Source organism: Sesamum indicum, linkage group LG10 (genome assembly GCF_026168435.1).
Source record: "Sesamum indicum cultivar Baizhima isolate 11 linkage group LG10, ASM2616843v1, whole genome shotgun sequence".
In the NCBI taxonomy this organism is placed as follows: domain Eukaryota; kingdom Viridiplantae; phylum Streptophyta; class Magnoliopsida; order Lamiales; family Pedaliaceae; genus Sesamum; species Sesamum indicum.
Genome location: NC_142666.1, coordinates 13,674,211 through 13,688,278, shown reverse-complemented (window position 1 = coordinate 13,688,278; position 14,068 = coordinate 13,674,211). Strand labels below are relative to the sequence as shown.

General features: G+C 33.4%; 1 protein-coding gene and 1 long non-coding RNA gene across 2 annotated transcripts; one reads left to right on the top strand and one right to left on the bottom strand.

Moving 5' to 3' along the window:
• The first annotated feature begins 355 nt into the window (after positions 1–355).
• LOC110012688 (uncharacterized) lies at positions 356–4,155 on the top strand. The gene is made up of 2 exons (XR_016067762.1): positions 356–2,555; positions 3,799–4,155. It is a non-coding gene; the product is annotated as an uncharacterized LOC110012688 (long non-coding RNA).
• A 539-nt stretch (positions 4,156–4,694) lies between these two features.
• On the bottom strand, positions 4,695–8,737 carry LOC105172190 (AP-1 complex subunit sigma-1). Its single transcript, XM_011093553.3, has 7 exons — positions 8,671–8,737; positions 8,397–8,483; positions 6,271–6,362; positions 5,784–5,892; positions 5,633–5,668; positions 4,939–5,025; positions 4,695–4,834 (listed from the first exon to the last, which is right to left on the bottom strand). The coding sequence occupies exons 1-7, from the start codon at positions 8,671–8,673 to the stop codon at positions 4,757–4,759; spliced, it is 492 nt and encodes a 163-aa protein (XP_011091855.1). The 5' UTR covers positions 8,674–8,737; the 3' UTR covers positions 4,695–4,756.
• Positions 8,738–14,068: the final 5,331 nt, after the last annotated feature.

The window sequence follows — 14,068 nt, the reverse complement described above, 5'->3', positions numbered from 1 at the left end:
TAAGTTATATCATTAATAGATTTGAAAGATTGTACAACAAACATGGAAATTAAAAGCATATGAGGGTGTTTGGTTGCCTTTGTTTTGCAACAAACACTTTACCTTTTAAATCCAAATTTGATCCTAGAGCTTCTAAGTGCATATTTCTTGGATATATGCTGCATAGTCAAAAAGGTTATAAATTGTTTGACATGGAAAAGAAGATTACATTAGTTACTAGGGATGTAATTTTCCATGAAAATATGTTTCCTCACAAAGAACAACATTATGATCCTATTACAGACTTTACTTTACCCTTGGGCATCCCAGATGATGAAAACACTTCAGAAAACTTTATAAATGATGACAAAAATGATACATCAATTACAGTTTGAGTCTGAGGCACCTGTACTTAGGAGATCAACAAGAGTGACCTCTAAACCTTCTTGGATGGAGGATTTTGCGTGCAATTATACTGACAATGCCTCATTGCCTGTTATCTCTGCTGTATCACCTACACACACAGCTTTCTTTTCTTCTATTTCTGATTTGCAGGAGACCTTTACATACCAACAAGCTGCCACAAAACCTGAATGGATTCAAGCAATAAGGACAAAAATTCAAGCTTTAGAAGATAATCAAACTTGGACACTAACATCACTCCCTCATGACAAGAAAGCTATAGGGTGTAGATGGGTTTATAAGCTTAAGTTCAAACCAGATGGGTCCATAGATAGACATAAGGCAAGACTAGTTGCCAAAGGGTATATCCAAGTAGAGGGTATAGACTACTTTGAGAGTTTCTCACCAATGGCAAAAGTAGTAACTATGAGAGCTATCATTGCTGCTATTGCATTCTTAGGATGGGAGATACATCAATTGAATATTAATAACGCTTTCTTGCATGGCTACTTAGATGAAGAGATCTACATGATGCCACCTAAAGGATATCCAGCCCCACCAGGACAGGTTTGCAAGCTACACAAATCATTATATGGTTTGAAGCAAGCGTCGAGACAATGGAATTGTGAATTCCCTTCCAAAATGGAGGCCTTTGGTTTCAAGCAATCCAAGCAGGATTATTGTCTTTTTACAAAGGTTTCCTCTACAGATTTTCTTGCTTTATTAGTCTATGTTGATGACATTTTGCTTGCAGGTAGTTCCAGTTCCCAAATTGCAGCAGTAAAGGACTATCTACACAAGGTGTTCACAATCAAGGACCTAGGCCAGCTAAGTTCTTCCTAGGGCTGGAGATTGCTCGAGCACCTGAAGGAATCATGCTGACACAAACTAAATATATACATGACATATTTCAGACCTGAACCTAGCAAATGCAAAGGCTGCCAACACTCCATTTCCTGTTGGAATCAAGCTCATTGCTGTGTCTGAAAATGTTCTTCCTCATCCATCTGTTTATAGGCGATTGGTGGGAAGATTGCTCTATCTAGACTTTACTAGACCTGATTTATCTTATGTCACGCAAGAATTGAGTCAATTTCTTCAAACACCTTGCTAAACACATTGGGATGCAGCTGTTCATGCAGTTTGATACTTAAAAGGAACTTCCAAGAAGAGACCCTTCTTTTCTTCCACTGCACAATCCAATCTAACAAGCTACTGTGATGCAGATTGGGCTTCATGCCTTGACAGCAGGAGATCTTTAACAGGGTATTGTATTTTTCTAGGGATATCTCTAATATCTTGGAAGACAAAGAAGCAGAACACCGTATCACGTTCTACAGCAGAAGCAGAGTATAGGGCCATGGTTCTGCAGCATGTGAGCTGGTTTGGTTATCCTCTATTCTCCAAGATCTTGGAATTAATACTCCTAAACCAATTCCTTTTTATTGTGACAATAGAGCTGCTTTGCACATTGTCAACAATCCCATTTTTCATGAGCGTACTAAACATCTAGAAATAGATTGTCATCTTGTTCGTGATCATTATAAATCTGGTTTTTCTAGCTCCTTCTCACGTTTCATCCAAAGAGCAATTAGCTGATATCCTTACAAATCCACTCACTGGACCTCTCGTTCACTCTTTCTTTGGCAAGCTTGGCATGGTTGATTTCATCCCCAGTCCAGCTTGAGGGGGGTTTGACAAAATAGCTGAAGCTTGCAGATGATCTAGGCTGTAATTTACTACACTGCAACACTATAACTGAAGAAGAAGAAGAAGAAGACGTTTTGATCAAAGCTGAAGTAGTGCTAAAAAGCATGAGAGTGTTTTTATTGTTGTTTTTACTTATAGCTAGTTCTATCTTTCTCGTGTTTTCTCTTTTGTAGGCGCTATTACGTTTTTATAAGTGTATTATATTTTCTAGCTTCTAACACTTTAAGATAGCCATTGAGTTGGTTGAGCCCAGCAACCGTCTGCTGATTTGTATATGTACTGAAGCTCATTTAATTTGAAGCTCAAGAACACTGATTTTGATTGCAAGATTTACAGAGATAAAAATCTCTCTTCTTGTTTCTTGATAGCTACTATGGCGGATTGTTACTAGTGAGATCCCAAAACCTTCCAAGAAAGATGGGAAGATGAAGAAAAATTCACTGATCGATTGGAAACATGGGAAGGTAAGAATCATCATATTTTGACCTGGTTTCATAATATTTGTGCTAATCTCTTCAAACTAGATTTTCGTCGATCCGGTACTGCAAAAGAGGTCTGCGATTTTTTTTGGCATCTCGTTAATCAGTTCCGACATATCCATCAATTAGCTATTTGTGATCTTGTATGTCCGAATGTTGAATCTACAAAAGTGTATATTGATCTTCGAGATCGGCAAGATGTTTCTACTTATGACCCTTAGAGAGGAGTTTGAATATGTCCCAAAGCTCTCTACTTCATCAGAGTCTTCTGCTTAAGTTTGATACTGTAATCAAGAATTTGTTTTCTGAAGAGATTAGGTTGAATACCCTTTGTGCTGAGCAAGTACCACCTTCAACAGATATGGTTCTAGGCACTTGTTGCTGCGCTACTACTATCAGTTCTACTTTAGCAGTTAGGATTTACTCATCAGCCTTAGCTTTAGACTAGCCCTTCTAGAAAGAGATTCAATAGCACCGTTCAAAGAGCTAGCAATGACTTTCTTCCCACCCGGAGTTTTGGCTTAGATTTCTTTTGGATATCCCCTTCCCACCGAACTCTTGGCGTAGCCTGGGTAGTTGTCTGGTCTGTCACTCATGAGAGCTAAGAAGTTCGTCCTACTCATGCACCCCCAGATCCTACCTCTTATATTCAAGCACCTTTTGATCCTAATCAGAACAAATCGAAATCCTCTAAGAGGTCGTTCTACAATTACTGTAAGAAGTAAGATCATGTTATCTCTGATAGTCGACGATTAAAGGCTAAGCATAACTCTGATCAAAATATTACATCCCAATCCTCATATAAAGCTGCCGCCACCACTGCCGCCATAGACGAATCTTATGAGAACTCCTCCCCTAAGTTTTCTACGCAAGAATCCAAGCTCTTTTTCGACAGCTCCAACCAGAACATGGTAAACTAACTTCTCAAACTCTGTCTGTCAGAAACGGTAAATCTTTCTCTTGGTTCTTTGATTCTGCTTCTTGTAGCCATATGACTTCTGATTCCTCTATCTTCACATCTAAATCACAAGCCATTGTTACACATATTATCCACACTGTAGATAACTCCATCATGTGTGTTCAACATATAGGAATCATAGACACGCCAAAATTATATGGCTCCAATTTTTTTCATGTTCCAAAAGTTTCATTAAATCTATCATCTGTAGGACAATTATGTGAACTCAGTGTTAATGTACTTTCCTTGAGTCATGGTTGTTTTGTGCAGGAGTCGTAGACAAGGGAGATACTTGGGACCGGGCGAAAAGTTGGTCGATTATTAGATCTCTTCGACATATACAAGCAATTTGCACATATGATTGCTACTCAGTTTTCTTGTAAAATAAAAATCCTTCTTGCTAATAATGCCATGGTGAATATAAAGAAACCACTCTTCTTCAATTTTCAATCTCAGAATGGCACATTAGTTCAAACATCTTGTCCTGGAACATCATCTCAAAATGGTTTGAACATTTCTTGAATATTGTTAGAACATTTCTGACATCCTCATCTTGTCCTAAAATATTTTTGGGAGAAGCTGCTCTTACTGTTGTTTACATAATAAACCTCATTTCTTCTCATGTTATTGTTAATGTTTTCTCCATATTGTCTCTATAATCACCCTCCAGATTAATATATGCTTACAGTCTTTGGAAGTGCCTGCTTTGTTCTTCTTCAACCTCATGAGTACACAAAATTAGAATTACGTGCACAACTCTATTGCTTTTTAGCATATGGTATTGAACATAAAGGCTACCGCTGTCGGGACCCCGTTTCTAAGCATATTTGCGTTCCACGTCATGTTACTTTTTGGGACCATAAAATGTTCTCCGCAATATATATAGAAAGATTTTTTTTCATTCATAAGTGACAATTCGTAATACCACGACACCAATTTTTCTAATGTCTACAGTATCCTTAAATTAAATTTATTTGTTTATTTATATATATGTATTGAAATGCGATATGTTGGTTTATAAATTTTATTATTATGTATAATATAGTTTAAAGCTTAAAAATTTATTTATTATACGTATGTAGGGACGGTATTCCATAACGGCTAGTATATTTATAAAGTCATAAAATTATATACATATTTATGAAATGAAAAATTATAAACACCAACAAACAATGCTTAAAAGAAACAAAATGGAAATGATTGAAATCCTATAAGCAATGTGAGCCCTTTATTTATTTTTTGACGCTTGTGCTATTATGTGATTTACTGAACTAGCATCCTCTTCCGCAACTTCCTCCAATAAATCCTAAGAAATGAAAAAAAAAATAAAAAAATTTCACCAATCACAAAATAAAATTTCAAATTTACTAAAATAGTGCATAGAAATTAGTAAAAAAAATGAAAAATTACTTGTGCATCTATCAAACGTTCAACTGTTTTCTTGTTTGATTCTTGGAGTTCCCCAGCAATCAAAATTTCATCCAAGATGTAGTAAGCCTTTCAAAAAAGGACAAAAATAGTTGGTGATGTGTGCTGTGCATGAAATGTGGTATCAAACATGTCCAAAACCTATCAAACATGTCCAAAACCTATCAAACACGCCAACATGCGTGTCTGTGGTCTCTCTGACGCTGTGTTCTTTTTTTTCTTTCTTAGTTTATATTTTTGGACTCCCATCTGCTATGTTCAACATGTGTTTGAAACGTATTCGAACTGTGTCCATGTTCATATTCGACATGTGTCCGATGCTATATCGAATAATTTTTTAAAGTCTCCGTGTATTACAGCCTCTGATTCTCCCAACTTTCCATACTCTTATTTACTTATTGGGACATCCAAGATAAGACTTTATTAACTTTTGAATTTATTTATTTATTTTTTTATTGAAATTACCTTCGCAATGAAAATAATGATGTGACACTAACTAGCTCTTAACTAATGTTTCAAGATTAATTATGTAAAAATATATAAGACATATTCTTTTTCAACTATATATTATCTAAAACTCCTTAACGGGTTAAACCCACTAAACCATTTGGAAAGAAGGAAATCTATCACGTACTATAAAGTTAAACATGGAAAAATAAATAAGAAAGGAATATACCTTGTGAAAATTGAAGATCAAATCCAACTCACACACCTAGCTCGAAAGTTGGTGAGTTAGCATTCTATACTCACAACAATATTCAAAATTTGAAATTCTGCAAAAATATAATCCAACTTGAAAAATAAAATGAGAGTTGTCGTTTGCTTACACTTCCAAAATAATGGTCCAATATCACAACATAATGATGAATTATTTCAAGAATCTCTAGCTCGTTATCGTCGTGGTCAACACACATGCAAATATACAAACCTGCATACCTACATATTATATTAATTTAAACATCACTTGACGTACTAGTAATATTTGGAATTTTACGTAATTTATCTGTTTGTGATATTGTAAATGAGCAAATTATTTTCTATAAAAAAAATAATAGCAATTTATTTCCTTATATTTTTTAAAATAAAGCAAATTACCTTATTAGGCAAAAAACGTAAGTTGCTTTATATTGAAAACCACATGATGGTAAATGCAGCATTTTTTAAAAATATAGGGAGACAAATTACTATTTTATCTCATCGAAGAGTGATTTGATCATTTACAAGATCACAGGACAGTTGCATGCATTTTTCCCGTAATATTTGTTTTAAAAATTAAATGAGGGTATTCAAGAACAAAAAGTATTATTGCTTTACCTTCGATAAACCACTTTGTATCCTCTCCATTCGACAAACTTACAAAGTTTTGGTCCACGATTAAGAATGATTCCACTAAGCTCCCTTATAACCTTTTCCAGAAATGCACATTTACAGGTAAGTTAATAGAGAAATCAAGTTCAAAGCTTATAGTACGAAAAAAGAAGAATACTTAGTGATAATCACGAGGCGTAATTACTAGTGTTAGTGAATAATAATAGACAATAGTGGAAAATGTTAGTAATTAAAAATTAAAAAAAAAATAGTAGACTTGTTAGTAGAGGTTGGATTTTATTTATGGTGGCTCAAGTATATAAAATCAGGTTCATAGGGTGGATATTATTTTTTGACAAGTACAATTATTTTTTGGTCTTTTTCTTTGGGTGAATAGTAATTTGTCCCCCTGTGATATTGAAAATGAGGACATTACCTCCTATGAAAAAAAATATAGCAATTTACCCCCTGTATTTATTAACATGAAGCAATTTACCTCCTTATACAGGGAGATAAATTGTTTCATTTTAAAAATCATAGGAGGGTAAATTATTCTATTTAAAAATATAAGGAGGTAAATTGCTATTTATATTCATAAGGGAGTAATTTGCTCATTGCTATATCACAAGGGGGTTGCTTGCATTTTTTTCATTTTTCTTTTAATAGCTTTGGGACCATAAATATCCGAATTATTTTCTAATTAATTTTGATGAACTATGAAGTTATGATCGCTCGAAAGTCCACATAGGGTTGATATGCAATCTAAAGTAGAATCTATCTAATATGGGACAATTGATATTGGATAAAGCAAAAAAAGAAAAACTAATTATTATTGGAATCAACGAGCAATTCATATCCCTTATGATATGTGAAATAAGTAAAATAAATTTCTGTGAAAAAAAAAATTAACAAATTATCCACTATGAATGGTTTAAATATGGAGTAATTTGTTATTTTAATTTTTACAAAGAATTTTTTACTCATTTATCATATAATATGAGGTAAATTCATTTTTGCATTACTCTGTATGACACATTATCCAGTTATAAAGAGTTCGAACTTGTATGTAGTTCTTTATCGTTGTGTGAAGTTTGAGTTATTCGATGTTGTTTATAGGTATGCTCGTTCTAAGTAAAATTCTCCTCAAACGTTTAATTAAATAGTACGACATACTATTTTTTGGTTAGAAATTAAATATATTGATTAATTCCCTTTTGATAATATTCAGAAAATATTATTGTAGCACTATAAATTTGTATTATCATTTATGAGGACCAAAATTGCGAAATTCAATCACGTGCGCCTGACGTAGTTTATCTAAATTGGTGCTTTGGTTCTAGTATGTTTACTTTTGCCTACATGGTCGAAAAATTATTAAAAAAAAAATTGATGTGGCACAGAATTTATTCCACCAAGTTTTGCAAAATTCAACATCAAAAGGATCAAAATGCAATGTCAAAAAGTTACAGGGTTCATTTTCAACCCCTAAAATGATAAAGGATAAAAATATCAAAATTGCAAGGGGCACATGATTTATACTTGCAACTTTTGCTCCGCATCAAAAGTTAGAGGATTATTCTGAAATCCTAAAAGGATAAAGAGAAAAGGCAAACAACATCATGTGATATTGTAAATGAACAAATTACCCCTTTATGAAGAACAAATAGCAATTTAGCTCCATATTTTATTGAAAATGCAGCTATTTATCCCTCAGTATTTATAAAATTAAGCAATTGGTATCCTTAGATGAGAAAGTATATTGCTTTATTTTAGAAAGCATAGGAGTTCAATTGCTATTTTCTATGGTAGGAGAATAATATGCTCGTTTGCAATATTACAAAGAGTTAAATTGCTTTTAACCCAAAAAATAAAAGATAAAAATATCAAAATGTCAAAATTAAAGGATTAAAAATACCTTATTCCACCTGCTATTGACAAGAAATTTAATACATCTAAATATTCAATTCTTTTTCTTTTTCTTATTTTGACTAAAACACAATTCCCACTTCCAGAAACAAAAGTTATATAATATATATATATATATATATTACTCACTAAATATGTAACAAGTATTTCTATTATGTTGGAAAATTTGAAATCAAACACAAGCAAGAATGCATGATAAAAAATACCTTACTTCTTTCCTTCATAGAATAAGGAGAATACCATTTTGTCAACCTCACTTTTCCTTGTCTACTAATCAAAAGCACAAAGTGAATCTGAAACATATGCATGAAATGTGAAATGTCAGAACAACAATCAAATTAAAGCCTCAAATGCATTATTTACTTATGAATCTTAACGCTCAGGAAAGAAACAAAACAAGAAATATCAGTTTATGTTGCATTAATAACCTAATTAAGCCATTCATCATATAATTCTATGTTGTACGATGAAAAATCTTACCATGAGTGAAAAACTTGTTATGTGTTGGTGATGGATGAGAACAAGGTTTTTGCATTTGACAATGAAGAGAAAGCTCCATCAGCAACTCAAAATGCAATTCCGTTAATGATTTCTTGGTGAGCTCTACAAAATTGTTGCACTTTTGTCGGATCTTTAATTGTAATTGCTATTTAAGTATGTGGAGATTGAAGAGACAACAATTGAACACCTATTTATTGGATCAATAGACATTAATTAAAAGAAGGGCTTTTCTTAGGGAAATTAGATTTTAAATTTTAGATACTGATGATTGGGTGAATAGCAATTTACTGTCATGTGATATTCAAAATGAGTACATTATCCTCCTATGAAAAAAATATAGCAATTTAGCCTCATGTACTTTTTAAAATGAAGCAGTTTACCTCTTTATACAAGTAGGTAAATTGATTCATTTTAAAAATTATAGGGGGGTAAATTGTTGTATTATAAAAAATATAGGGAGGTAAATCGCTATTTATTTTTTCATATTGGGTAATTTGCTCATTTGCGATATTACAAGAGGTTTGCTTGTATTTTTTGCACTCATGGTTAGATGATAAATAGCAAAATAATATTGATATGTTAATTTAAAATTGACTTTTGAGATTTTATATTCATTAAAATGGTATTGATACTGAAAAAGGACAATGGTTTCATGTGTTTAGTAATAAGGACTTCTAAATTTGCATTTGGTCTAAGTAACTGTATATGTGCCAACTTAGAAAAGATGGTAGGCTTGATAAAATGTTGACTTCCAAATTATAGTATTTTAAGTATTTTAATAATTTGGTTTATCCATCTCTGTTACTTCTTTCATTTTTTTTTAAAAAAAAAGTTTATATACATTTTTGTTACTTCTTTCATATTTGTATGATGGGATATATGATTTTGAGAATGATTATGTTAGTTAGAAAAAAAATTACTTTGTTCACTCGTTAAAGTGAACCTCCTTAAAGAATATTGTATTAGTTGGAGGAGGGCACTTAGATCACTCACTAAAAAAATATTTTTCCTTCTAAATCCGTTCGAGCAAGAAGATCCAACTGGGAAATAAAGAGGGTTATCCAACCTCTAAGCTTGTCCACACCATGTGAATGAGGACTTATGAGTATGAGAAATTAAATTATATAGGGGAAAAATATTCTTTTAGTCCGTTAAGTATGTTCAATTTTAGTTTTAGTCCTATAAGTATGCCCGATTTTTATTGATTCCAGTAACTTGTAAAATTGATTACATTTAGTTCTCCGATGGATTGAATTTATAATTTACGCCGGAAAAGTGATATGGCTGGACACCTAGATGCGTTTTTGTTGATTTATGATCTTATGTGACTAAAATCATGAGGTGGAAGACAAGTTAGTCATCTTTTGGACGGAAGAAAGGTGACTTTTCCCTCCAAAACACTTTTCCTAACCAACAAAATATATTTTCTTCTCCCCATGCTTGCACAAACCCATTTCTCTCTTTATCTCTTAGCTCCAATGTCTTCTTCCATGGAAGGACCACTTTTTTGGTTAGTGTGGAAAGAAAGCAATGGTTCAAACTTCTTGGATTAATCAAAATCCAAGAAGGAGATTCCATTCCCAAGATTACAAGGTAATAAGCTCACTTTTTTCTCTAATCAAATTTTTTTTTCATTTTTTTCGAAGTTTTTAAATGAATTTAGTTTTGTAGAGAGAAGGGTCTACCCAGTTAGTATACAAGCCACGTATGCAAGCGACGTACTCTCTCATGTGGCATGACACATGGTTAATTGACCGGAAATTAGACCAACTAATTTACACATTGGCAAGTTCTAGATAAATTTAAAATTTTTGCCAAAAAAACCCTCAAACGACTAAATCTAATCAATTTTGCAAGTTACTGGAGTTAATAAAAAATGGGCATACTTATAGGATTAAAATAAAAATTGGACATACTTAACGGACTAAAAAAAATATTTTTCCCATTATATAGTTATATTTCTGAAAAATCCACCCTATTGATTAGTCACTAGTCAAAAAGCAATAATTTTAGTTATTCTTGATAAAGGTGTAAAATTAAAGAGATGCGAACTTTTTGGTTTGGTGTACTGATAGGAAGGAAGAGTGCTATGTCTAATTATGTTAGCAAATACTAAGGAATATAAGTGCAAGCTAATCGTGATTCTAATCTTATTTTGTACACAATTATGTAATGATAAATGTCAAATAACATGTTAATTGTCAATTCTAATTTACTTTCTATTTATATATTAAAATTTACTAAATTAACTCCAAGTGTAAACTGTTAATTTAATAGATAATTTAATGTATCTTTTATCATCAAATTAATGGCCGGCAAGTGTCAAAATAAAGTATTTCAGTCAATCAAATTATGCTTCACAGTCAAAGATTCAAACCAATCAGACGACGCCAAGTGGAGCAACTGCATGTACGGTCCAATCAAATCAGGATATATATTTTACCTCTTTAAAAATTACAAATATTGAAGAGATAATATACAAGGTAATCAAGTACATCACAACTCTACATATCTGATACCTATATGAGGGGTTCTTGATTCAAAAGACACACGGAGATAGAGAACAAAGAGCAAAGCAAGGGAAGAAGGCCATAATTTTCTTTACGAAGTTTTTCGGGTTCAAGAATATTCAAACGACTTCAAGGCGGGGATAAATTCTTTTATCAAAGACACGAAAAAATTAGCGATCACAAAAATTTGGCACGCCTAGTGGGACCGCTCTACCTTCATCTCTTTCCTTCATCAAGGTTTGAAGCACTTAAATGGATACTCAAGAAAAAGTTGTGAAGCCGGTGAATTCCAAACTCAATATATCGAAGTCTTCAAGCTCTATTACCAAGAGTATTGATGTTACTACGAGGAGCATGACCAAGAAACTCAAAGAATCTTCTCATATGAGTACTCTCGCTGAGTATGCCTAGAAAGACTTAGGTTTACCTGAAATGGATTTAAATCTCTTCTGTCCTCTCCTTGCTCCGTGTCTAGCTACTCCTTCACAACAACTGTGCCTCTGGTTATGGTGACTAATGCTAAAAGCATAGAAAAGCAACTTGCAAGCCTAACTAGAGCCACTGAGGTACTCACGAAGCATGTTCAAGAGCAAGATGCTCAAATTACTACATTGATCGACAAGACAGATAATGTCAACACAAGCCACATCATGGGGAAACAAGTTGAGGCTCATGATGAAGCAGAGGCATCCACGAAGCAATATTATACTTAGAAGGATAAGTCTACAAAAGAATTTTCAAGTTTCATCCGAGGGATTGATTCCCTTGGACCAACTGAAAGAATAAATTGAGGAAACCATTAGAAGCAACGTTGAGGGAGACTCAAGGTCATCCCTTACTTACTCCAAGCCCTACACTCAAAGGACTGATAGCCTGAAGATGTCAACAGGCTATCAACCACAAAAGCTCTAACAATTTGATGGCAAGGGCAATCCCAAGTAACACGTGGCTTACTTTGTCGAAATGTGCAACACTGTTGGAACATTTGAGGATCATTTAGTCAGGCAGTTCGTCCGATCTTATTTGATGTACAATAATTTCTATACGCCTATTATGAATCTACACCCCTGGGATCGATAAACCTTTTGGATCTTATTAACTAAAGAGATAAGACTTTGCACTATAGTTAGCTCAGCACCAATCAAGAATGCCCACGGCATTTCAAGAATTCTTGTTATACGTTCGTTTTAACCCTCAACCATCTTTTTTAGATTCATCGATATTGAATCAATCGAACACACTTTTAACACCTGTTCCACTTTTAGAAGCCCCTAGGTTATATCACTAGATCTCATTTTTTCATATATAAATGTAATTAAAGTATCTTCTTCGTACAGGATTTTCCCATAATGGCCATGAACAGTTGCTCTTGGAGTGGCCAAATAAGGCTTAGCTGATTTTATTACTACAAGGTCAACTTGAACAAGTATAACTTGACTCGATTTTAGGTGTGGTGTGTTTTTAGCTATACATATATTTTTACAGATAAACTGTCCAAAACTCATTAATGTAGATGTTTCTTGACAATAATTGTGGTGGAGAAAATACCAATTCAAATTGAAAATAATGTTACTGCATCGATTGGGGTTATAAATTTTCGCATTTTCATCCATTAAATAATATGTAGAAAGATTAATTACTTGAAAAGTCTATTTTAAATTGTCAAGTTGCAAATAGATTCAAAAGATAAAGAAGTATCATTAATTTCTTCATGCTCGTTCCAAGTTCGAAGTACCATTTGTACAAATAAGAATCCCCTTCGTTACATGATTTCTTCTTCATATAGATAGATATAGGATCTATGGAGTAATTACTTATAAGTACATTTTCTGCTACAACCCTTCTTATCTTATAGAAAAGGATCCCATGATCCTGAACCGATCTTACCTGGGATCGCAAATCCCAAGTTTGTCTATGAAGAGCTGATCTAATTGTATTAGTGTATATAATTGATTTTTTCTGTGTAATACCAATCGATAGGGCCTCATTGGTAAGTGCTACAAGATCTCTTACATTGGAACCCATGGTTATCGACCCAAATCCGCTAGTATGGAACATTTTCTTTTCGAAGTGAAATTCCCTAGTATATGAAAGAGTGAAAAAGTGCTTTCTTTGTGGAGTAAGAAGCTTTCGCATCTTAATGCACGTATTTAATTTATTCGGAGCTATTAGAGTGGCACCCAATTTTTTAAGGATTATGCGTCGAAGCAATAACAAGAATATTTCTAGTGGAACAACTTTCAGAGAGATGTTTCACTAATAGACCGAGGGATAAGTAATTCGACTCAGTCATATCCAGATCATGAATGTTTGGAATCCATATTATGCAAGGAGACATTGCTTTTGCTAATTTGAATTGAAGGGTGATATAAAGAGGTTCGTCTACTTCCGGCATCATATCCATATCATTCATCATAGTTAGCAGTTCAACTCCATATAAAGGTCACGATCGATATTGTCACTAGCATCAATATCATCAATATCATTATCATCCATAGAAAAACCTTTAGGCTTTTTATCGAGGAACTTGTTCAGAAATACCATAACGAAAGGAACATAGGAGTTTGTCGCTAGGTATTTAACCAAATAAGATCGTCCAGTTCCTATAGAACCTATCACTAAAATCCCCCTAGAGTGGGATAAGGCTAAGCGGATCCAAAAGGGTTTTCCATGAGATGGGAAATGCAAAGTCCCACACGAAGTTTGTGAATAAGTGATTGTCTGATAATGGCAAGGAATACCAGTCTTTCTGCTAAACAAGATGTATTGAAATAATAATTTGATAGATACTTGTTATGAATGTCAACTAAGTATCATAAGTAAATTGCTCCCGGTTGTTCAATCATTTGATAACCAGAGTCATTCTT